General features: G+C 30.2%; 4 protein-coding genes across 10 annotated transcripts in view; 2 read left to right on the top strand and 2 right to left on the bottom strand.

Annotated features, from left to right (window-relative positions):
- Positions 1-1,351: 1,351 nt before the first annotated feature.
- LOC111678530 (ubiquitin carboxyl-terminal hydrolase 20) lies at positions 1,352-5,018 on the bottom strand. The gene is made up of 4 exons (XM_023439912.2): positions 4,768-5,018; positions 2,370-4,685; positions 1,984-2,308; positions 1,352-1,927 (listed from the first exon to the last, which is right to left on the bottom strand). The coding sequence occupies exons 1-4, from the start codon at positions 4,843-4,845 to the stop codon at positions 1,578-1,580; spliced, it is 3,069 nt and encodes a 1,022-aa protein (XP_023295680.2). The 5' UTR covers positions 4,846-5,018; the 3' UTR covers positions 1,352-1,577.
- Positions 5,019-5,474: 456 nt separating this feature from the next.
- On the top strand, positions 5,475-10,674 carry LOC111678547 (SNF-related serine/threonine-protein kinase). 4 transcript variants are annotated; one of them, XM_046953474.1, is made up of 9 exons: positions 5,477-5,853; positions 5,959-6,414; positions 6,508-6,726; positions 6,797-6,972; positions 7,430-7,781; positions 7,848-7,973; positions 8,091-8,223; positions 8,377-9,081; positions 9,775-10,674. In XM_046953474.1, exons 2-9 carry the CDS (start codon positions 6,176-6,178, stop codon positions 10,477-10,479), a joined length of 2,655 nt encoding a protein of 884 aa, XP_046809430.1. In that variant the 5' UTR covers positions 5,477-5,853; positions 5,959-6,175; the 3' UTR covers positions 10,480-10,674. The 4 variants fall into 4 exon arrangements, with proteins under 4 accessions (XP_046809431.1, XP_046809432.1, XP_046809430.1 ...); XM_046953475.1 differs by having other exon boundaries at positions 5,475-6,414; positions 9,778-10,674; XM_046953476.1 differs by lacking the exon at positions 9,775-10,674 and adding an exon at positions 9,160-9,396 and having other exon boundaries at positions 5,475-6,414.
- A 2,591-nt stretch (positions 10,675-13,265) lies between these two features.
- Positions 13,266-21,332, top strand: LOC111678528 (dynamin-like 120 kDa protein, mitochondrial). Of its 4 annotated transcripts, none has more exons than XM_046955483.1 (16): positions 13,266-13,464; positions 13,683-13,983; positions 14,060-14,195; positions 14,981-15,097; positions 15,233-15,307; positions 15,372-15,961; positions 16,025-16,252; positions 16,316-16,461; positions 16,534-16,698; positions 16,773-16,951; positions 17,651-17,728; positions 17,787-18,181; positions 18,288-18,406; positions 20,510-20,594; positions 20,660-20,864; positions 20,934-21,332. In XM_046955483.1, exons 1-16 carry the CDS (start codon positions 13,433-13,435, stop codon positions 20,996-20,998), a joined length of 2,916 nt encoding a protein of 971 aa, XP_046811439.1. In that variant the 5' UTR covers positions 13,266-13,432; the 3' UTR covers positions 20,999-21,332. The 4 variants fall into 4 exon arrangements, with proteins under 4 accessions (XP_046811439.1, XP_046811438.1, XP_046811441.1 ...); XM_046955482.1 differs by having other exon boundaries at positions 16,773-16,960; XM_046955485.1 differs by lacking the exon at positions 14,981-15,097.
- Positions 21,333-24,892: 3,560 nt separating this feature from the next.
- Positions 24,893-26,294, bottom strand: part of LOC111685682 (monocarboxylate transporter 12) — a 30,490-nt gene continuing 29,088 nt past the window's right edge. Inside the window, exon 4 of the mRNA XM_023447947.2 lies at positions 24,893-25,160. Coding sequence (XP_023303715.2) covers positions 25,000-25,160 — 161 coding nt within the window. The 3' untranslated portion in view covers positions 24,893-24,999. The remainder of the gene's footprint in view (positions 25,161-26,294) is intronic.

Below are 26,294 nucleotides of genomic sequence, written 5' to 3'. Positions count from 1 at the left end.
ATAGATAGATAGATAGATAGATAGATAGATAGATAGATAGATAGATAGATAGATAGATAGATAGATAGATAGATAGATAGATAGATAGATAGATAGATAGAGAGTAAGCTATCAAGTAGTTAGTTATTTTGATAGTTAGTTTGAATGGAGGATCAATCGTTACCTACACACCTATATATGATATACATATGTATATATACTAAAGACGACATCTACGTTAATCAAAGAATGCCGGCTATCTCTAAATGAGATATCAAGACATTCTTGGGTTACGGTAATATGGGTCCCTGGCCATGAAAAATATCTGGGTAACTGTATAGCTAATGAGCTAGCCATAAATGGCGCGGTGTTGGTGGATGAGGAAATCGACACCTTTATCTCTCTTACGAATTGTAAGAATCTTGTTCTTAATGAACTATATGGGAAAGCCCAAATCAGGTGGTTCAGTGAAACTACTTGTCAGATCTCCAGGTCGATTTGGCCTCTAGATGATGCTCTCAGATCCAGGCTGCTTATAGGTTTTCGAAGAGAGCATATAAAAACGCTTGTATCAGTTATGACAAGACACTGTGTCATAGGCAATCACTCCCGAAGACAAGGACTTTTATATAATGACTACTATAGAAGATGTTATAATGAGGAGAAAGATGAGACGGTATCACATCTACTCTGCTATTGCCCTGCATTCGCTGTAAACAGGGAACATTATTTTGGTGATCTCTTCTTGTCAGTCATGGAGGAGCTCTATGGGATGGGTCTGAAGAATATCCTATGTTTTATAAATGAAAACTGTTGGCTTAGTTCTGGAAGCAGGGAGTGAAATTAGAACACACTTCCTGCGACCACAAGGATAACACAACGGGACCAACTTAATGGAACCAAGTGCTTTTCTGGCAGCTGCCCTCGATACCTAACCTATACACCGAATTTCATCTACATACATGAATGTACATAAGCATATGTACATATTTCGAAATTAAACTTTTTCAACAAACTCCCAATGAAGAGTTCTTTCTGATATATATACAAATTTAGAAGGATAAAAGATTTTTTAAACAGGCTAATGATCCACCCCCCGCCTCAAAAAAGAAACATTAATTTATTTGGTTTCATATTTTGCGATAAGACATTTTTATTTCTTGTTTTATAATTATTGAACATTTCTTAGTTGTCTTTACATTATCACAAGATGTAATTGTTTTCATTTTAATTTGCTTTTTTTTTTTGTTTTAATTAATATTATTTAAAATACACCAAATTTATCATTAATTTAAAATTAAACTCATTTGAGCTATTATTTTAATTTTTGTTTTCTAATATTTATATAGTTACATGATTTTTTTTATTCATCTTTTAAGTTATAAAGCCTCTACCCACAATAAACTCATCAAGCAGAGTTTGTTTTCGTTTTTTTTTTTTATTTATTTAATAAAAACTAATTAAAATAAATTAAATTTCTAAAAAAGAAATGGAAATAAACATAATTATTACAAGATTTTTTCGTTGTTACCAACGAACTAAAAAAGAAGAAACAAATGAAAAACAAATATGTTTTTTCGTAAATATATAGTCACACTTTAGATATCCGTTTCATTGGAATCACTGGCAGCTGGGTCAGGTATTTGTTGTATGTTTTTCAAAACAACAGAGTTTTTCGACTTTTTACCGCGTTTAGTACGTTTTTCTGTTGGCTCATTAGTGTTTGATGAATTCGCATTGGCAGCGACATTTGTTTTACGTTGCTGCTGCAGCTGCTGCTGTTTTTGGCGTTTTTCATTGCGGAATGCTTTTTTTGATTTATTACCCAAAGTAATAAATACTTCTTGTTGCTTATCGTTATGGCTATTTTGTTGTTGTTGTTGCTGCTGCACTTGTTCTTCGTCGTCATCATGGGAATGTGTTTCACTATCTTTTGTCATGTATTTACCTTTGGGAAAAAAAGTTTAATATTTATTCAAATTGATTTTTAAAGTTTCTTCTTACCTTGAAGGCCAAATAATTCTTGATTTCCTTTGTTTTTAACTCCTTTGGTTAATGTTAGTTTTTTGGTTACATGCAAAGTTTTGGTGTATTTCTTACTCGCGAATTTTTCTTTTTGCTTTTGACTTTTTTTGTTGGCATTAGGCGAAGATACAACTTCCTCATACTCTTCCGCTTGTTCGTTAAGTGAACTTTCTGTTGTAGTGTTTACGGCAATAGCTTCGGGGAAATTATAATTGTGTCCTCCCATGTTACTTTCAGTATCTGAAATGTTACCAGTTTGACCATCCTCACTCTCATCCAATTCATCTTGATCTATAATAATGATCTAAAAGAAAAATATTATACACAAAATTTATATTCAATAAAAAAAAACAAACAAAAGTTACCTCTTCCGTTAGTGAGGGTCTTAAAAGAACCTCCGGACCACCGCCATAAATGTCGTGCAAGAAGCGCCATGCTGGTGCATTTATTTGCACATAATCAGAACCAATGCGCACATTACGCACTGGCGAACTCTTTTGTCCTGCATCTTTAGATGATGGCACTATACTAGAGTTATTGATGGCGCCAGGTTCCTTGTGAGTCAAACCTCTGGCAAATTGTTGCCATTTACGTAACCAGCTCATGGAAACAGCATAAATGGCACCAGAATCCAGCTCCAAGTCATTGTAACGTTGGAAAACGGAATGTTCATAATGTTGACGATAGGCTAAAGCCTCTGCAGATCTCTTGCAAGCCTCACATTCAAATAGCATATTAATGGCTGGACCGCCACCAAATTTGCGATATAGAAATTCCCACAATTGTTGAGATATTGGTACTGCCAACTGTGCTATTACCGATATTTTTGAATGCAAAACGCCTCCATGGGGACAAAGCATTGACCAGTTGCTTATAGGACCTGGCTCAGAGAAAGTATTAAAGCGCGCCAACCACTCCCGAGATATGTAAAATCTTATGTCGGACTGTGATACCGGATACGAAGCAGCTAATTCATTTGCCTCAAAACGTATATGCTCCATTTGGGGATTATTTTTGTGATAGAATAAAACATAGGCTTGGCAGTTTTGAACCACCTCTGGCTGAACTTCATTTACATGGTGATCATCGAATTCATACCAGCGATCGGTAAGAGCATTGCGGGCAAAACAAGTGTAATGACCACCACCCACTGTACCATGATGACATATCACCGAAGAGAGATTATAAAGTGGTACTTGTGATTTACAATCCTTATGTATATAAGATCTCATGTCGAAATTTTCCAATGGAAATTCAACATACGAAGAAATTTTCGAACTGTAGGATAAATCATGACGAAAGCGCTTCAAATGTATACACAGAACTTCAGGCAGATCAAGAATCCGAGAATATTTGACACCAGTTCGAAGTTTATTGCACTTTTCGCAACTATACATATTGTCACCCTTTAGTTCGTCCGCACTAAAAAAACTAGCCATACAGTCGTGCAAAGTCACCGATGGACCCCACAGCCATGAACGTACCATATTCCAAATCCACGATAACCAACCATCATTGGACCTGGCCGATGTTGTAGAGTCTATACTGTTCAAACTTTGTACACTTATGCTATTTGTTTGATGAAGAACTGTCAAGAAATCACGGTTGGGAATGGGTAAAGATAAATCCTGGAAAGTTTCCTCTCGGGTCGAGATACGATCGCAGGTTAAACATTGGACCGAAGATAATAATTTGCCATCAAAGATGTCACTAACAATTGAACGTACAGTTGAGGCCGATGTAGAAACTGTAGAATTTGACGTATTGGTTGATCCGCTTACAGAAGCAGAACATGAAGAGTTGGTCATCATGGTGGGCTTAGTGTTGATGGGTTCCTCACAAAGACTAGATTGTTCAGAAGCAGAACTTTCACATGTTAAATAATCCGATCCCAATGAATTTGAACTGCAGGTTGAACTCATTTCAGAGGGCGTATCTTCATCGTCATAGTTAGCATTTGTAGTAGAAGCTTTAGATGAGGGGGCTATCGTTCTTGCCTCAATATTACAAGATTGCTCCTTTAGTTCTTCATGTAATTGATCCATAAAACAACGCAAAAATTCTTGGGTATCGTGTTGTTGAAAACCTCTAAACATAGGATGAACTGAACGTATACCATACAATATACTACGGGGAGCTAAAAATGCTTTGCCTTCACCTCTTTTTCGCCACATATCACGCATTAAACGTTGATAGCTCTTGGCTAAACCAGCCTTACATCTATGCGCACCCTGTTCTAATGTATAATCTACCAAATCACTGCAATGCAAAAAATAATGTGTCATGGGCACAACATTGCTTAAAGCTTGCAAGGCAGAGTTCATATAACAAGTGTTTGCTATATTTTGTAAGCCCACCAAACCAGTACTAGCACCGCTTGTACCAGAATCAGAATCATTCTCATCGTCCGAATAGCCCATACTACGCAAAAGTGGATCAGCAGTTACGTGTACATGTCGATCGGCACCTCCAATAGATACCTCACGTTCACAAAGATAACACCAGGCCCTCTGAGACGACAAATTCATATGTATGCAGTGTAAATGCTTATCCTTACTACGTTGAAAGTGTTCCGTGCTGTGGTCATTTGCCTGTTCAGAACAACCAATTTGCATACACTTGCGATGTAAACATATCCACAGATTCGGTCCATTATATGGGCAGTTGGCACATGTGTTATTCTAGGAGTAAAAGTAAAAATTATAAAAATTATTAACTTCCTCTAATTGTTTTTAATACAAAGATCATATTTTTTGTATTTACCCCATCAATTTGCTTGACGTCCAACAAAGTGGAATATTCATTGGAAAAATGGGAACAAGATTGTGGAAGTTTGTTCATTTTCGGCAACTTCCTGGATTCAAATAATACCACTTGTCCTTAGGTTTCTTTAGAGTTTTCATTAAACTTTTTTGGGTTTATTTTTATGAAAACTTTTATAAAATTACAAGAAAATTCCAAAAAAAAATTACAATAAGCATTTTTTACAAATAATGACAGTGTTGTACTTTGACTGACATACAATAACAAAACATACCAAAAGGGGCTACCAGATGTTTTAGAATTTTTAAATAAAGCTGTACATTAAGAAATGCCTAAAACTGTTTATTTAAGAAGTGAAGTTCTCTGGAGTATAATTGAAAATAAAATATAAAAAATAAAAATAAAATTATATAAAATTTGAAGCTTGAATTATTGATAAAAAATTTAATTAGTTCCACAACTAGTTTTAGAAGGCATTTTTATATCCTTCTCAGTAATATACAGATATATACATATGAATGCTCTTTCAATTTTGAAAAAAATAAGTTTATGAATATTAAACTTTTTGGCATCTAACTGTTTCTAAGAAGTTATTTCGGAGATAGTATACGTTCTATACGAAGATCCAAAATAATTTATTCCCCAGTTCTTTTTATGAAATTGAATTAACAATTTTTAAGGCGTCGTCGACATTTTTACTATCAGCCGCCGTTGCTGTTAACATTTGTCGGCGAAGGGCTCTAAAGTGAAGCGAGAAAATTTTTGTAGAGGAATTTTTCAATGTAAAAATAATAGAAAAGAAAACAAATTGTTCAAGAAAAAAAAAAAGAAATCAGAAAGTGTGAAATTACTTTAAAATAAATTTAAAATAATAAAGTTATTTAATAATGTATAATTATTAGTGTAACGTTAAGTTTCGTGTTTTTTATTGTTACTGCAATTTTATACGTAGTGCGTGGCCCCCGGAATCGATTTTCACTTGAAGCATGGATACATAGATTTGTGCCAGAAATTTTTTTTGCTAAAGGGCCTTTCCAAAAAACCCCTGTTGGTTTATTCAAATGTTTTATGCTTAAGCTACATAAAGTAATTAATTCTAATAGAAAATTAACTATAAGTGTAATAAAAAGAAAAGGATATAGAAAAAATTCCAATTTGGAGTTTTTCTTTATATATTTTACATTTTTCAAGTGTCAATTGTTTTGAACAAGAAGAAGCATCTTGTATATGAGTGATAGTGTTTGTGTGTACGAACGATCGCAAAAAAAGCAAAAAAAAAAAAAAGATAAACCTTGCGCAACATACACATTCTTATTCTAATGAGAAAAGAAGAAAATAATAAATAAAAAGTTAAATAAATAGTTAAAATTGTATCTATAGTAATTGACATAAAGCCTCGTTTCGTGATATGCAACATCAGCATCCACGTACATTGGAAGCTTCGGCTGCTGCTCATACATCTGGTGGTGCTTCGTATGATGGTAAAATTGCAGGCCTCTATGATCTCGAAGAGACACTGGGTTCGGGCCATTTTGCAGTGGTCAAATTGGCAAGACATGTTTTCACGGGCGCCAAAGTTGCCGTTAAGGTAGTGGACAAGACAAAGCTAGACGAAGTATCCAAGGCTCATTTATTCCAGGAAGTAAGGTAAAATAATTGGAAAAATTTCCTGCTATTTAAGAATCATTTAGCTGGTTGTTGTGTGTGTAACTTAAACTTAATTTGAATGTTTATTAATAGATGCATGAAATTAGTGCAACATCCTCATGTTGTACGTTTGTACGAAGTGATTGATACACAAACTAAATTATATTTAGTTTTGGAACTGGGTGATGGCGGTGATCTTTACGATTATATTATGAAACATGATGGCGGTCTTAGTGAACATTTGGCCCGTAAATATTTTCGACAAATATTACGTGCCATCACATACTGTCATCAATTACATGTTGTACACAGGTATGTTGTAACTTTTCTGGTACATACCTACATACCTAACAATTATTTACGTCTTTTCTTTATACTACAGAGATCTCAAACCTGAAAATGTGGTATTTTTTGAAAAACTGGGCGTTGTTAAGCTGACAGATTTTGGTTTTAGTAACAAATTTTCGCCCGGCCAAAAATTAGAAACATTTTGTGGTAGTTTGGCTTATTCAGCTCCTGAAATTTTATTGGGCGATTCTTATGATGCTCCGGCTGTTGGTGAGTATAATTAAAATAAGATTTTCCTGAATTTTTCTAAGCAAATCTAAACAATTTCTATATTTAAATTATCTCAAATAAAAAAGGTTATTTCAATTGAACTTTATATTACGTAGCAATTAGTTGTCGCATTAAAATGTTTTAAATCTATGTATGAATATAGCATATATAGTTTAAATTATAAAATGTATATATTCTCAGCTCAACTTTATGAAGTCATACATATATAATAATGATTCAGCATATTAACGTTGCGATCAAATATATGCAATGTATAACCTTGTACTTTTTAAGGTCTTTTAAAGAAAAATCTTTTTCAAACACGTAATTTCTAAAATAATTCTTATTTTTTTATTGCTATCCTCTGTTTTAAGTTAAACTATTTTAAATAATTTGAACTTTCTTGAAGTCCTTAGTTTTCGTTTAATTAAGCTTTGTAACAAATTTTTCCTTCCAGACATTTGGTCTTTAGGCGTTATTCTCTACATGTTAGTTTGTGGCCAGCCTCCTTTTGAAAAGGCAAATGATTCGGAAACTTTAACAATGATTATGGATTGTAAATATTCTGTACCACCCCAAATATCACCCACATGCCGCAAATTAATCGCCTCTATGCTAGTAAGAGATCCTAAAAAACGTGCTACTCTAGAGCAAATAGCCTCAGACGATTGGGTTAAAGAAAATCCCGAAGGTGATAATGTCGACTATTTGCCACTTATCAGTCGTGAGCAATTGAGTGAAGAAGATCATGCCTTTATAATACAAAAAATGATAAATGGCAATATAGCCCCCAAAGAAGATATTTTGCAGTAAGTATTTTGATAACAAATCACCAACAAAAAAATACATTAATGTTATACTTGTTGTATTTTTAGAGCCTTAGATAAGGATAAATATAATCATATAACAGCCACCTATTTTCTCTTGGCTGAGATGCGTTTACGTAAACGCAGAGAAGAACAACATTTGAAACAAAATCCCCATTTAGCTTTAGGAAAAAAGTAAGTTTTAATCGTAATTGTTATTTTGTTAATTTTATTTGTTTTTTCTTTTGAAAAACACAATCATAACTAAAAACAATATCCTACATTTTTCATATGTTGATCTATTACAAAAAGAAATGTTATTGGTGGTGTGGGGCGTGCTCAAGTGCCGGATAAAAAAGCTAAACCTTTAGAGGGTGGCAAGCAAATGGTGGTGCCCATTAATATTGTATGTGCACCAGAGCCAATACAAAATGAAATTAAAACGGTGTGTTTCCATTTTCTTACTATTACTGCAATTTATTTTCTAATTAAGAAAAAAAATACACTTTAACTATTTGCCTACCAGCATAATTGAGTTGTAAGAGTAAAACTAATTATACACTTTATTTTCTTTTATTATGACTTTAACAACAAATAGGACAAACGCACAAGAAAATGTAGTATTGTGCGTGAAGAGGATGAGGAGGAGTCATCACATGAACTCTCCTGTGATGGTAATGAATTGAAAGTTGCCATTACCAGACGAGAATCCATATCGGATGGGCGTTTAAATCGTTCAGTACAAGAAAAGTGTTCAAATGTTGTGACAGCAGTTGGCACCGGCAACAAGGGTGGCGGTGATATGGACACAGACGCTGATATGGACACACAAACAAAAATGGTTGTATCTGTTGACGCTGCGCTGGCGCAGAAACTTAAACAAATTGAAAAGGATACAACCAATGAGGATAGAGAAGCACAACTTCCATGCGAAGCTTTGGACAAGTCACTTGAAATGCAAGACACATTGCGCGGCCTAAAAGAACTGGAAATTGGAAAACTAAAACATTTGCCGGGTAAAAACCCTGTACTAACACACAGACGCCACACAAAATTAAATAAAATACGTACGCCTTCTTGTAGCAGTTCAGAAGCTTCTGATGATGACACAAAAAGTCGTAGTAAAAAAAAGATGCACAAACTAGTGGGTGATACACCTACACGATTTCGTATGCATCGTCGCGATTCACATGATGACTCTAGTGATTCCCAGGATCAGGGTTTCCCCACAGCTGGACATCATGGTGGTCATGATTTGATAGCAACCTCTAATGTGAGCAACAAAAAAGAGGGACAAAATCAGGTAAGAATTTCTTTAAGTTTCTATGAGATTTTTCCACAATTATGTCTTGTTTCCTTCTAACACTTTTCAATATTGTAGAAACACTTCACTTGCACTCTCAAAAGACTCTTAAATGCCTTAAATACCTTATGCAAACATTGGAAACTACTTTGCCACAAGTCGCGTGTACATGATAGCTAGTAAATGTTATGTAGGTTTTTCTTTTAACAATAGAAAGTATAAATTTGTCAATACAGTAAGTTTTGCAATTACTGTATTTAAAGACAAATTTAATATTTAATAGCAAAGGCAAACAATTGATCGTGATGAACAAATAAAATAAATTATTATAAAATATTGGTTAACGAGTTTCTTTTTTGAGAATTGTTTTCATATTGGATGTAATTGAAGAATGTTTATGCCTCATCCATTCTTGTTTTTTGTTTAGATATTTCTAATAAATTTATACGATGTTGTTTTAGGGAGATCATTCAGTTTATCCGTAGCTTAGGAGCAATCAATTTGATTTTATAATTAACCTTTTAGTTTAGCTTTTTGGAATTGGTATTATTCTTAAATTTCATTCACAATGAATATGATCAATCTTTTGACGAATACATTTTGTTTAAATTTTAATACATTCAAAATTTAAATCATGCTTTTGTCTTTTTATATATTTTTGTAATATTTCAACTATTTATTTGCTATTTTCAGCAGAATAAATCTGAATCAGATACGCGCAATAAATCTTCTCATACTCATCATTCACATCAGCATCAACATTCTTCTCACAAGCATAAATATAAACAACAACAAGCACATCAAACTAAAGATAGTCTGGAAAAGCACAATTCTTTGGCAGAAAAGAAACAACAACAGAATGTTCGACGGAGACGAATACGTGAAAGTCAATCATTAGATCGCATAACAGAGGCTCAAGAGTATGAGATGAGACATCAACACCATCATCATCGTCTCTCCTATTCGGAAACAGAACGTTACACTTATGAACAGCGTAATTCTCTCTTCAATTTGCACACATTTCCCGAAACTAAGGAAGAGGAGTGTGATGATTATGACAATGGTGGTGAAAATAATTCAGATTTTGCCAATCAGGCGGAGCAATTAAGAAATTCATTAAATACCCTTAAAATTCATGGTGGCAGTAGTGGTGTGTGTAGCGTTGGGAGTGGCGGTGATGACAGTACAACAAATTCAAATACAAGTAGTTTAAAATCCTCCCATACCCATAGCTCGGCAAGCAGCATTTATAAATTAAATTCCATAGAAGAAATCGATTTGATTCTCAAAGAGAAGAGTTTAACTAAAACCATACAGGCCACTAGCTCAAAGTGTTTTGTAACTATACGAAAAATACGTAAATTAGGCAAGTATTTTCCGGTAGTAAATTTTTCGTAATAAAACCAAATTCAACAAAAAATAAAAATATTCTAAATCAAACAACAATCCATGGAGGAAATGTTATTAAACAAGACGCAGTATTTGTTTAAGGAAAAAACACACACACACACCCACAGACAATGTTGTTCAGTTTAGTTTAAATAACATATTTATAACAAAACTAAAAATAATTGTGGTAAACTAAAAACAAAACAAGATGAAAAAAGAAAAAAAAAAACAAAGAACCTTTAACATTCATATTCAATATGTGTCGTACTTGTCGTACTATCATCGTCGTATCTTTAGAGTTACATACATACAACAAACCTACATATACATACTACATACATTTAACGCCTGTTTATTAGAGTCTAGTAAATACAAAATATAATAATAAATCAAATCCAGTAAAACATATTTAAAAACACACACACACAAACAAGAACAGAAGAAAATATTTAAAATATTATACATACAAACTTATATATTTCTATATTTGCATAGTTTATTTTTTAATTTAATCTTATATTTAAGTGTAATCTATTACTCTATACATTACTTATTACTATAAACTGTAATCGTGCATACAACTACTTACATACATACTTACTTACCTTACCATCACTCACTACTAATACAAACTCAAAAAGAATATATGATTATATTATTAACATGATCATAACTCATCTCCCATATTCCAAATACTAAAACATCCATACATACATACATCCATACCTTCTTAATACAAAATTTTCAAATAATAATAACAACAACAACAATCCATTCAATATTTAGTTGTTTGGCGATTGATAATGATAGAAATTCTACACACTCTTGCAGTAAACAAATAAAATTAAATTAATAAAGATTTGTGTAATAACTATTAAAAAGAACAAACTACAACAACAAACAAAAAAACCCCAATTTAAAAAAAGTAATAATAAAAAGTATAGATTGAAACCTTTAAAAACTGTTGTACAATATTCTATTCAAAATATATATATATATATATATATTATATATATATATATATATATATATATATATATATATATATATATATATATATATATATATATATATTATATATATATATTATATATTATATATATTATATATATATATATATATATATATATATATATATATATATATATATATATATATATATATATATATATATATATTATATATATATATATATATAATATATATATATATATATATATATACATGTAAGTACATATTTTTTTATACACCACACCACCACCCAAAAATATCGGTCATACGCCCACCTTTACCAATTGCCTCCGAATTACTTTCTGAGTCGATTAAGCTATGTATGTAAATCCGTCAGACTGTGTGTAAGTCTATGTATGAAAACCTACTGCTCACGACACAGGCCGCAATGTTTACGATAGTTTTTTGAAATTTGACAGACACTCTTTTTCAGAATCAAGGTAAAAACAACCTTAAAGACTTCGTTATTATAAATATTCCTAATTATTTGAAATATTTACTAGTCTAGGGTATTATATGGTCGGCCAAGTCGTACATTACATTTCAGAAAAGGGTTTTATGTATCACCTTTCGACTAGCGTCTTTTTCTATAACTGCCGGTTCACACAATAGAACTTTTTCTCTCACATACAAAATCAAAAGTTTCCCTGTGTGAAAAAAGTCGATAAATCGATTTTGTAGAAAAAATCTATTTGGATTTTTTATAAAAAAAGTCGACAAATCGATTTTGTACATAATAATCGATATAAAAATAGTTCGAAAAGCAAACATTCTGAAATTATGATATTAAAATTTAAAAAGTCGACGTTTTGTCGGAAAAGGCGATTTTTTTGCAAGAAAAATATAAAAATCTTTAAAAGTCTAAAATTCTTATAGATTCTATAAATTCGAAAGTCGACTATAAAAAGATTATCTCCCTTATTTAATCTCTCCTTTATTTTATTGCAAAAATTTGTTATTGAAAAGGTTAAAAAATTCGACTTTATCTAAATAACAAAAAAAGTTGATAAATTATTTCTACTATTGGTTAGGGTTTTATAGTTGAAACGAAAAGTCGACTTTTCGACTTTTTGCATTTTGTGAAAAGTCGACTTTTCGAGTTTTTGCATTTAATTAAAAGTCGATTTTTCGACTTTTTTCATTTAATTAAAAGTCGATTTTTCGACTTTAAATATTTTATAAATAGTCGACTTTTCGACTTTTTTTGATTTTTCGACTTTTCGAATTTTTCCGACTATTTTCGACTTTTTCCGACTTTTTTCGACTATTTTCGTCTTTTTCCGAAGCCAGAAACGTAAATTTATAATGTTGCCACTTAATATTATATTATTATTATTATTGTTATTATTATTATTATTATAAAAAAATTTTATATATATTTTTTTTTGAGTTTTTTCGACTTCTTTCTATTTTCGACTTTTTCCGATTTTTTTCGACTCTTTCCGACTTTTTTCGACTTTCCGACTTTTATTTACAAAGTCGACTTTTCGACTGTTTTCATAGACGATAGTCGAGTTATTGACTTTTTTGGAACAAAATAGTCGACTTCGACTTTTCGACTTTTTTCGACAAAAGGTCGATTATTCGATTATTCGAAAGTCGATTTATAGAACCATACTATTGGTTCCCAGTTTACAATGGTAACACTAAAGAAAACGCTCACATTACCATTAAAAGAAAATCACGATTTCCCCGCCCAATTAAAAACAAAATCGTTGTAAAACATTGAAAAGGTACTAGAATTAACAACACTGCTCGCAAAAGAAATGTCAAATTTTTCAGCAAGAACAAGAACATTTTCGATCTCATGTCATCATCAGAAATTTGCTGCCGCTGAAGAAGGAGTAAAAAAGAAAAATTTGCTTTTATTTTTCCCAAAAAAAAGATTCTTGTGAATCAGGAATTTTTTGCAAAACTATTGAAAATAAAAGGAGAACACAAGCACTGAAAGATGTTACGAGCGACCAGAAATATTGCCTACCGGTAAGTTGTTAATTTTTTGTTGTGTGAAATGTATTGAAGGACGCATTATGAAATTGGTGTTGGCCACAACATAGAACATTGTGAGAAAAATGTAAAAAAAACTGAAATAAACACATTGTTCACTATTATTTTCTCATGCTTAAGTAATAGTTTACAAATAGTTAGTTACTCTCTGCCTTTTGTTTATTTGCAAAAAATGACAACAATAAATGATGCAGCGATGCCAACAAACGTGTAAAATATTTATGCAGTAAAATTGCGGTATCAAGCCAAGTAACAAATTATTCCACCCTAAATCAAAGATACGGTGGCAATCAACACCAGCACAGTAAGGGCAGTGGCAGCAATTATCGTCATCAAAGAACCAATGATTTCCTAGTACCTTTGGGTCCCCGCGGCTGGACCATACCACCAAATCGCAGCTATGGCATGGTGGTAGTGCGTATTTTGCGTGGAGCCCTTAAGTTGCGTTATTTATTGTTGGGCGGTGCCATCGGTGGTGGCATGACTTTAAATAAAGTAAGTTTTATTTTTTTTTTATTTATTGAAGATATAAACTTACATAATACATTTTGTATTTGTTATTATTTTAAAGAAATATGAGGACTGGAAAGATGGTTTACCCGATTTAAAATGGCTAGAAGAAGCTTTGCCTCAGGGTGAAAAATGGAGTCAATTTTCAAAAACCCTAATAGAAGTTGGAGGTGCTGTTAAGGATGTTATTGAAATTGGTAAGTATTAAGTGTTGAATCATTTAAAATAAAAAAAAAAAACTATCTCTCACTTTAAAATGCTGCAAAATTTTAATTTTTCTTTTAATTATTTTATAATTTTTGCATTTTTAATTAACACATTTTTCTATGCGTTCTGTTACTAACAATCACTTAAGATTTATATTTAGTTTATATGTGGTTTATATGGGAAGTGAACATACATTATTATTAATTCTTATATCTATAAAATGAAAACAATTTCCTGAAGATGTGTGTTATCTTTGGGATGTAAATCAGCAATAAATATAGTCGAATAGTATTCTAGGAGTTTGCTTTTGACAATCATTTAGAATCGGTTTAAAAATAACAATATTTAGATACTACAAACTACTTTTAAACGTTCCATAGCATTTTTAAAAGAAATTTGAGATTTGTAAATCTTTAGAGTTATTTGTTTAAATAATTATGTTTACATCTTATTGTGTATAATATTTTCTTTTAGTTTTATTAAATTAAAAGTTTTTAATTATTCATTTATTTATGTTTTTTGCAAATTGAGCTTTTCTTGAAATAAATAACCGCAAATAAACTTTTATAAACTCTTTAGTGGTTTATTATACATATATATACACAAATCATAAATCATTTACTTTAAAGGTATGTAAACAATTTTCAATCGATAGCAGAATAATTGGCTTTAAAAAATATTTTAAAATGTTTTTCAAAAGAAAAATTATGTTATTTTTTGAATCTTAACTTTAACAAATAAAAAAAACTGTGGGTTTATGTTTTCACACATTTAGATCCGAGACTAAAACGACTTGGGGAGGAAAAATTGGGCGAATGGAGGCAATGGTTCGATAGCCGTTTGGACGATGCTATAGAGGCAGCCGATTATCAAGGAACAAATATAATTGAATGTAGGTTTTTATGTTTTAAAATTACACTTAATTAAGTTAAAAGACCACATTTAAGCTTTTAAAGTGAGAGATTTTTTTTAAATTTATTAAAATATAAATAATTAACATTTTAACAAACATTATTTTCTTATTTAGCCAAAGATGAAATTAAAAACAAAACAACAGTAGCTGCTCTTAGTCTTTCTGGTGATGAGAGCCGTAAAAAATATGGTGAGTTTTTTTAAATTTATTAAAAATATTTAGTTTTTTTAAACCATTTTTTTCCTTTTAAAAGAAACTTTACAATCCCAAGTTGAGACCCTACAAACAGAGATTATGAATGTTCAAATTAAATATCAAAAAGAATTGGAAAAAATGGAAAAAGAAAATCGTGAATTACGTCAACAGTATTTGATATTGAAACAAAATAAAAAGACCACCACAAAACGTATTAAGAAATCTCTTATCGATATGTATTCCGAGGTTTTAGATGAATTATCCGGTTATGATACCAGCTATTCTATGGCCGATCATTTGCCACGTGTTGTTGTGGTTGGAGATCAGAGTAGTGGTAAAACTTCAGTTTTAGAATCAATTGCTAAAGCTCGTATCTTTCCACGCGGTAGTGGTGAAATGATGACACGTGCTCCTGTCAAAGTAACTTTAGCTGAAGGTCCCTATCATGTGGCACAATTTCGTGATTCTGATCGTGAATATGATTTGAATAAAGAATCTGATTTGGCCGATTTGAGAAGAGAAGTTGAATTTCGTATGAGAGCTTCGGTACGTGGTGGCAAGACAGTTAGTAATGAAGTTATTTCAATGACTGTTAAAGGTCCTGGTTTACAACGTATGGTTTTGGTTGATTTACCTGGTATTATATCGGTGAGTTAATTAAACTTTTTGAAAATTATACAATTTTGATTTTTTTCATTTTTATATTTACAGACAATGACTGTTGATATGGCCTCCGATACCAAAGATTCTATACACCAAATGACCAAACATTATATGAGTAATCCAAACGCCATAATACTATGCATACAAGATGGCTCTGTGGATGCTGAACGTAGTAATGTTACCGATTTGGTAATGCAATGTGATCCCTTGGGACGTCGCACAATATTCGTACTAACAAAAGTGGATTTAGCCGAAGAACTGGCCGATCCTGAAAGAGTAAACAATCTTATTTTAATGTTTTAATAATAAAATGTTAAATTTTTATTATTTTCTTATTAGATTAGAAAAATTTTATCAGGCAAACTGTTTCCCATGAAAGCTTTAGGCTATTATGCTGTTGTTACCGGCCGAGGACGTAAAGATGATAGTATAGAGGCTATTAGGCAATATGAAGAAAATTTCTTTAAAAATTCTAAATTGTTCCAGTAAGTAACAGATGGCAGAATAGAATAAGGAACATAATTTTAGTAATTTTTTGTAATTTTTGTTTACAACAGACGTCGCGGTGTTATCATGCCTCATCAGGTAACTAGCCGTAATCTTAGTTTAGCTGTCTCTGATCGTTTTTGGAAAATGGTTAGAGAAACCATTGAACAGCAAGCGGATGCTTTTAAAGCTACACGCTTTAATTTAGAAACAGAATGGAAAAATAATTTCCCCAGGTTAGTTTCATTTCATTGTTGATTGAATTGAATGTCTTTTAATAAAGTTTAATTTTACGCTTTATGTTCTATAGATTACGTGAATCCGGTCGTGATGAGTTGTTTGATAAGGCCAAGGGTGAAATACTCGATGAGGTAGTCACTCTATCACAACTTTCCGCCAAGAAATGGGAAGAAGCCTTAAATGAAAAACTATGGGATAAACTTTCAAATTATGTATTTGAAAATATTTACCTACCGGCTGCTCAGTCAGGTTCTCAAAGTAATATTATTTTATATTATTTTTAAGTTTATAGTTTAGGACCAAGCATTTACTCAAGACTTCATTTGTGAGACGCCAAATCATAACTTGTTTGCGTTTATCCAACAATGTTTTAAAGTTTTTTTTTTTCCATTCGAATGTGTAAATGATTTTTATAGCCAAAGTTTGAAGAAGATTGACAAGAAATTTCTGTCGTTCCCATAACAACCTTTGTAAATAATCTTATATTAACAGTATTTATCTTCTACTGATATTTCATTTCATTTTATCTTTTATCAAATCATTGGCATGTTTAGCAAATATTAATTATATACAATAAAATTATGATTTCCTTTTTAAATTAAAAGACGAATGGATCTGTTCATGAGCAAGACAACATATTTGTTAAAGATTTAGCTTTTTTATTTAATAGGAAATCATATTTATTTTTATTTAAATATTACACTATATATTTAAAAACATACACACACATATATTAAATAATATTTCTTAATTTTGAAATTATTTAACATTTTTTGGTTTCAAATTTTATGTCTTTAATTTTAAATATTTTCTATATTCGGTGATTTTGGTGCGTTCTTTTAAATAAAATTTTTTCATTTAATCATCTCATTTTATTAAACAATCAATACCAAACAAACCTAAAAAAAATATTAACAATTTACTTTTTGTTTTTTTGCAAAAACCAAGATTCCTTCAACACCATGGTTGACATCAAATTAAGACAATGGGCTGAACAAGCTTTACCCGCCAAATCAGTAGAAGCAGGTAAGCAAAACATCAACTAAAAATTAAAACATAAATTAACTTTCTCTATGTTTAAAAGGTTGGGAAACTCTACAAAAAGAATTCATTACACTCATGGATAAAGCTAAAAAATCTCCCGATCATGATGATATATTTGACAATCTTAAATCAGCTGTTGTCGATGAAGCCATCCGAAGACATTCTTGGGAAGATAAAGCCATTGATATGTTACGTGTAATACAATTGAATACATTAGAAGATCGTTTTGTTCATGATAAATCAGAATGGGATCAAGCTGTTAAATTTTTAGAATGTTCAGTTAAAGCTAAATTGGCCTTAACGGAAGAGACGCTCAGTGAAATGTTTGGTCCTGGTCAATTTACTCGTTTAACACATTGGAAATCTTTAACAGAAGATCAAAATAAACGACGTCACGTTAAGAATGAATTGGATAAAATATTGAAAAATGATGATGTAAGTTGAGTTGAATTATTATTTAGTTAAAAATTAACAAATTTTTTAACAATTTTATCTTGAAATCCTTAATTTATATTATGATTTTCTTTTTATTTTTTTCCAGAAACACTTACCCACTTTAACTTATGATGAATTAACAACAGTACGTAAAAATCTTCAAAGAGAAGGTGTTGAGGTGGATACAGATTATATCAGACAGACATGGTTCCCTGTTTATAGAAGGTAAGTTTAAGATTTTCTTTAATTTTTAAAGAAAGATCTTCATTAATTCCATTGGCACGTTAATATAAAATGGAAGAAAATTTTTATACTCTAACGCAATCAGTCTATAGACTAGTCTACAGGCTAGTCTATAGTCTAGTCTATGGTTTGGTCTATAGTCTAGTCTATAGTCCAGTCTATAGTCTAGTTTATAGTCTAGTCTATAGTCTTGTCTATAGTATAGTCTATAGTCTAGTCTATAATCTATTCTATAGTCTACTATATTTTAGACTATAGTCTAGTCTATAGTATAGTTTATAGTCTAGTTATTGTCTAATCTATAGTCTAGACTATAGTCTAGTCTATAGTCTAGACTTTAGACTAGACTATAGTCTAGTCTATAGTCTAGTCTACAGTCTAGTCTATAGTCTAGTCTATAGTCTAGTCTATAGTCTAGTCTATAGACTAGACTATAGTCTAGTCTATAGTCTAGTCTATAGTCTAGTCTATAGTCTAGTCTATAGTCTAGTCTAGTCTATAGTCTAGTCTATAGTATAGTCTATAGTCTAGTCTATAGTCTAGTCTATAGTCTAGTCAATAGTCTATAGTCTAGTCTATAGTCTAGTCTATAGTCTAGTCTATAGTCTAGTCTATAGTCTAGTCTATAGTCTAGTCTATAGTCTAGTCTATAGTCTGGTCTATAGTCTAGTCTATAGTGTAGTCTATAGCCTAGTCTATAGTGTAGTCTATAGTCTAGTCTATAGTCTAGTCAATAGTCTAGTCTATAGTCTAGCCTATACTCTAGTCTATAATCTAGTCTATAGTCTAGTCTATAGTCTAATCTATAGTCTAGTCTATAGTCTAGTCTATAGTCTAGTCTATAGTCTAGTCTATAGTCTAGTCTATAGTCTAGTCTATAGTCTAGTCTATAGTCAGTCTATAGTCTAGTCTATAGTCAAGTCTATAGTCTAGTCTATAGTCAAGTCTATAGTCTAGTCTATAGTCTAGTCTATAGTCTAGTCTATAGTCTAGTCTATAGTCTAGTCTATAATCTAGTCTATAGTCTAGTCTATAGTCTAGTCTATAGTCTAGTCTATAGTCTAGTCTATAGTCTAGTCTATAGTCTAGTCTATAGTCTAGTCTATAGTCTAGTCTATAGTCAAGTCTATAGTCTAGTCTATAGTCAAGTCTATAGTCTAGTCTATAGTCTAGTCTATAGTCTAGTCTATAGTCTAGTCTATAGTCTAATCTATAGTCTGGTCTATAGTCTGGTCTATAATCTAGTCTATAGTCTAGTCTATAGTCTAGTCTATAGTCTAGTATATAGTCTAGTCTATAGTCTAGTCTATAGTCTAGTCTATAGTCTAGTCTATAGTCTAGTCTATAGTCTAGTCTATAGTCTAGTATATAGTCTAGTCTATAGTCTAGTCTATAGTCTAGTCTATAGTCTGGTCTATAGTCTGGTCTATAATCTAGTCTATAGTCTAGTCTATAGTCTAGTCTATAGTCTAATCTATAGTCTGGTCTATAGTCTGGTCTATAATCTAGTCTATAGTCTAGTCTATAGTCTAGTCTATAGTCTAGTATATAGTCTAGTCTATAGTCTAGTCTATAGTCTAGTCTATAGTCTAGTCTATAGTCTAGTCTATAGTCTAGTCTATAGTCTAGTCTATAGTTTAGTCTATAATCTAGTCTATAGTCTAGTCTATAGTCTAGTCTATAGTCTGGTCTATAGTCTAGTCTATAGTCTAGTCTATAGTCTAGTCTATAGTCTAGTCTATAGTCTAGTCTATAGTCTAGTCTATAGTCTTCTATAGTCTAGTCTATAGTCTATTCTATAGTCTAGTCTATAGTCTAGCCTATAGTCTAGTCTATAGTATAGTATATAGTCTAGTCTATAGTCTAGGCTACAGTCCAATTTATAGTCTAGTCTATAGTCTAGTCTATAGTTTAGTCTGTAGTCTAGTTGATAGTCTAGTCTATAGTTTAGTCTGTAGTCTAGTTGATATTCTAGTCTATAGTCTAGTCTATAGTCTAGTCTGTAGTCTAGTCTGTAGTCTAGTTGATAGTCTAGTCTATAGTCTAGAATTTAACACACGTCCAAAATTTTTATCGATATTACAGACATTTCCTTAAACAAGCCTTACAAAGAGCTAATGACTGCCGCAAGGCTTACTATTTATACAGTCAACAAGGAGCTGAATGTGAGGTAAGTTAAACTTAAACTAAATTTAAAACTAAATGTATATTACAATAATTAAATCCTATTTACAGATTAATTGCAGTGATGTTGTACTATTTTGGCGCATACAACAAGTGATACGTGTAACAGCAAATGCTTTAAGACAACAGGTTATAAACCGTGAGGCCAGACGACTTGATAGAGAAATAAAAGAAGTCTTAGATGAATTTAGTGAAGACGATGAAAAGAAGGCACATTTATTAACGGGCAAAAGAGTAACACTGGCAGAAGAATTAAGTAGGTTTTTTTTTGTTTTTAAATTTCCAAATATTTTTGAAAATAATTTGTTGTTATTCTTATTTACAGTTAAAGTAAGACAAATTCAGGAGAAACTAGAAGAGTTTATTAATAGTCTGAATCAGGAAAAGTAAAGTTGATATAACAACTAGAACAACATCATCGTCTCCTACAAATTAAAGTTTAAAATTACATACAAAGATATTTTTTTTCTTGTTTATACTAATTTAAGACATTCATTTTATAACTCTAGTCCTTCATTAAATTTACTCGATGCTCTTTTTTTTTTGTTTTTGTTTGCTTGATTTTGCAAAAACTATTTTATTTTATTGGAATTTTTTTTTTGCTGCTTTTTTTAATTTGATTATTATTTTTCTAAACCATCTGTTTGGTTTTATTTAAATTTTTGTTTTGAAAATCAAAACCAGCTTTGGAACTTGTTAGAATAAAGATTGACTTACTTACTTACTTATTGCTATAGTTTTACTTGGCAGACATAAATAGTTGTTTGTTTATAGTTTTGTAAAACAACAGCAGATATGATTTGGTGCTGTTGTTGTTGTTTTTTTCTAAATAATGTAATTAATAAAACTATTTAATAGTTGTTTATGGAGACTTTTTTATTTAGTTACAGTTTTCTTTCTTTTTATTACTCTCTGTGTTTTAAAAACTTATTACAAAATTTTTAAATAATATTAAAAACATTTTGCTGTGTTTTACTTTTCTACTCTGCTGCGCTGCTGTTATATTATTTAACAACATTGTTTAGTTTTAATTAAAAAAAACAATTTATAACTTGTTTAAAGCTTACTTAAACAGTTTAATAAACTTAATAGTATTTATATAAAAAAAAAAACAAAAATATTTACGCATTTTCTTTCTTTTTTTCTAAATTATTAAAAATGAAAAAAAGTCTCTTTGTTTTTTTCTTTTTAACCAAAATGAAAAACTAATATTGCAATTTTGGGCTTATTTAACTTTGATTTTCAAAATATAAAAAAAAAAACAATGAAGTACAAGTTTTTAAGTGTATTGTTTAAAATATATTTAAAAATAAAAGATTTCTATTAACATTTAACAACATTTATTGGAAGGCACTTTAGTTTGATATTTGACACATTTTCTTCCCGGGAGCTAATAATCTAAAGCACTGGTTTTTACAAAAATCGATTATATTATTAACATGATTTTCATTAAACGTTTTTCAACTTTTAGAAAATGTTAGCGTTTTTACTTTTTAAACATTCTTAGACCTGGTTCACACTGTGAAGCTTTTGATTTTTTAACTACAATTCTGCTAGAAAAGCGCGGAAAAAGTCAAAAAAGTAAAAGTCGGAAATCAAAAAAAGTCGACTATTTTGTTTCAACTTACAAGAGCTGTGGTTCAATTTTTATGCGACAAATTATACATACTCTTCCATTATGACTCAACGACGTCATAATTTAAAAAAAAATGTCCAAATGAAAACTTTTTCTTCTTTGTTAGATAAAGTTAAAATTTCGAAATTTCAAAATTGTAAAATAATGAAAAAGTTTTTCTTAGTTGCAGAAAAATAACGAAAGCTAGACTTTTCATAATCTACATTTATTCAAATAGTCTATTTTGAAATAGAAATAATTTCGAAAATTCTACAATTTTAAAGTTAAAAGACAACTTTCGAAATTTTTAAAAAAGTTCAAAAATCGACTTTTTGTTTTAACATTGGATAAAGTTAATAATATCAAAACTGTAGTTATCAGTCAAAACTGTAGTTATGTAAGTTATCATTCGTACAACAACAAATCAATGCAATTAACACATAGTTTCTGAAACAAAAGTTTCTATGTATGGACATAAGAAAACTTCAAAAGAGAAATAAGAAAAAGTTTCTCAACAAAAGTGTCCTAGTGTGAACCAGATCTAAGATACAAATATTTGACATTTTTAGAAGTCTAATTTTTATAATCAGACAACTTCAACAGTTCATTCGAATTAAGACGCATTCACACGATCAAAATATGGAGGAAAAATCTGACAGTCGCAAGTTCAAAAAACAAAAGAAATGAAACAGCTGTTTTCATCTTACTTTATTATCGTTTTATACCAATTATGTAATCACAAAAAATACAATTTATACGACTTTAATTTTTTTTGTTATACGGATAGAATTTCAGTTTACTTATCCATTGGACTTTCAGTCTACTTTTTCATTGGACTTTACTTACGTAAAGTGTGATCGTGTGAAGTTACATTAAGTCTTTTGATTTGTCAGTAAACCTCATTAAAAATCTAATAAACTTTATCTTAACTTTATTAAGTTTACGATATGATATCGCATCACAGCTTAAGCCTCCTTTACACGGTTACACAAGTAATATGATCTGTCAAAATTTTGTGAAGAAAAGTACGGATGGGAATTTCTAAACACAATATGTAATGAAATCATTAAACATTGACAGAGAATACGGATGGAAAATTTGACAGTCGTATGGCTCTTTCGACAAGCATGTGGCATTAGATCAGGGATGTATTTTTATGCCAACACATACAAAAAAAGTGAAACAGCTGTTTCCATCTTACTTTGTTATTGTTTTATAGCAATCATGTAAACACAAAAAATTTAAATCCTACGACTTTTATTCTCTTTTTTGTTAGACCTGGTTCACACTGGAAAACTTTTGATTTTTGTATATGAGAGAATAAAATATCAACCATCCCTTTCTCTCACACTCAAAATCAAAAGTTTCTCAACAAAGACCTGATTCACCCTGGGAAACTTTTGTTGAGAAACTTCTGATTTTGTGTGTGAGAGAAAAAGATGTTTGATATTACTTTCTCTCACACACAAAAATCAAAAGTTTCCTGGTGTGAACCAGGTCAAAAGTTTTCCAGTGTAAACCAGGTCTTATACGGATGGAATTTAATTTTACTTTTTCATTAGACTTTACGTATGTAAAGTGTAATCGTGTGAAGTGCCTTTTAAAAGAAAAAACGCTTTATTTCCTAAAAAGATATTTAACAAATTTTGTGTATTTAATTTTTATTTATTGCACTGTGATTATAAAAGATGAAAAGATATAGAAAATTTTGCGAGGCATGATTACTAAAATTAATAAATTCTTCTAAAATTAATAAATTCCCAAGTGCTGTAGATTATTAAATAATCGATATAAACCGACTTTTTAATTTATTTTATTGATTTTTTTATTGATTTCTTCTAGTTAAAATTTTATTCTAAATGCTGATCAACAGCTAGTCTAAAAAAATAACTTTGTTTTTTTAATTTCAGTTACTTAAATAAATTTAGTTTTCATTTGTAAAAAGGGATCAAATAGTATACTAATAAGACTTCTTATAAAATTATATACATATAAAATATAAAAAGTTCTTTAAAAAGTTGTATTTATAGGTGATGTAATATATGACTTCTATTTTGTTTTTTTAATTTAAATATTTAAAAGGAGTCTTAAAGTATTTTTTAGTATTTATTTTATTTTTCGTTATAAATTACATTTTATAAATGTTTTATTATTTAATTAATTTTTTTTTTGTTAAAAATATTTAAAAAAAAATATCTGCACTAAAAAATCATAAAACCTGTTGTATCAGTCTTATTTGATCACCTTTTTTTTCTTTCGTCTTCTCTTTATAAAACATCAATATTATTAGGCAAGTTTTTAAACTAACTATTATTATATTTAAAGTTTTGAAAATATTACAAAATCTTTTCAAATTCTGTTTTTGTTTAGTATTCTTTTTTTTACTTTAATATTAACTTAAGGCAAAAATGGTATTTCATTATTATTTGGGTTGTAACTGTAAAACAAAGTAAACTATTAATATGTAATGGTAACCAAAAAAAAATAATAAAAAATTTAAATAGAAATAACTAAAAAAAAGGAAAAATCAAAAAGTATGTTTTTTTGAAAATTTTGATTATTTAACTGTTTTAAACTCAAAATTATTATGAGAAAAGTAGTTACTTTGCTCTATTACAGTTTTCATTGAATTAATTAAATTAAATGTTATTAAATAGTAAACTCTTTTGTTTGTTTTTCTTTAATTTGTTTTGTTTTTCTTTATGTTATGTTTCAGTTTGTTTTATTATTATGTTTTAAGTCTAGGAATTCAGTTATTATGTTATTTATTGTATATTTAGGCATGAGGTAATGATTGTGCTGCCTTTTCTTCATTTTTCTTCTTCTCCCAGTTGGACACCCAGGTTAGAGGATAACACAAGAAGGCTGAAACCAAGATAAGGCCACCAGCAAAATAGAAGGAAATATCATAGCTGCCAGTCATATCAAACAAAACACCTGTAAAAGGAAAAAATATATAAAAAGTGATATTAATGGTTATGTCAAAACATTACAGTTTTCTAAAAGGCCCTTAACACGATCACATTTCAAGTGCGCAAAATCTAATGAAATTCCAACCGTATAACAAAAAAAGAGAATAAATATTAGAGTTCTATGGTTGAAACGAAAAGTCGACTTTTCGACTTTTTGTATTTAGTTAAAAGTCAACTTTTGTCATTTTATGCAAAGTCGAATTTTCGACTTTTATCATTTTATGCAAAGTCGAATTTTCGACTTTTGTCATTTTATACAAAGTCGAATTTTTGACTTTTAGTATTATATAAATAGTCGACCTTTTGACTTTTTCCGACTTTTTTCGAATTTTTGCCGACTTTTCACCTTTTTTCGACATTTCGACTTTTTGACTATTTTCGACTACTTTTTTTACTTTTTCCGACTATTTTAGATTTTTTTTACTCTTTTTCCACTTTTTTTTAAATTTTAGACTATTTTTGACTTTTTTTTTAACTTTTCGACTTTTTCGATTTTCATTTACAAAGTCGACTTTTCGACCTTCTCCATTGACAATAGTCGAGTTATCGACTTTTTTGGAACAAAATAGTCGACTTTGACTTTTCGACTTTTTTCAACAAAAAGTAGATTGTTCTATTATTCGAAAGTCGATTTATAGAACCCTAAATAAAAGTCGTATATACACACGATCCCACTTTACGTACACAAAAAGTTTAATGAAAAAGTAAAATGAAATTCCATCCATATAATAAAAAAGACAATAAAAGCCGTATGATTTATATTTTTTGTGTTTTCAATAAAAAAGTAAGATGAAAACAGCTGTTTTACTTTTTTGTATGTGTTTACATAAAAATACATCCCTGATCTAACGCGACCTTCTTGTTTTTTGAATCATTTCAAAAAATGAAGAGAGCCATATGACCGTAATATGTTTCAACCTTATTTTTTCTCAATGTGTGATGGTTTCATTACATTTTGCGTTTAGACGATCCCATCCGTACTTTTCTACACAAAATTTTGATAGATTATATAACGTGTATGCTCGTGTGAAGGCGGCTTAAGGGGTTAAAAAATTTTCTTCAGCTTACTTGTGAAAAGAAGACTAATATCTCTTCCTTC

This window comes from Lucilia cuprina, chromosome 6 (assembly GCF_022045245.1).
Source record: "Lucilia cuprina isolate Lc7/37 chromosome 6, ASM2204524v1, whole genome shotgun sequence".
Taxonomy (NCBI): Eukaryota; Metazoa; Arthropoda; class Insecta; order Diptera; family Calliphoridae; genus Lucilia; species Lucilia cuprina.
Note: the sequence above shows the minus strand (reverse complement) of the source record. Positions and strands in the feature narration are given on the sequence as shown.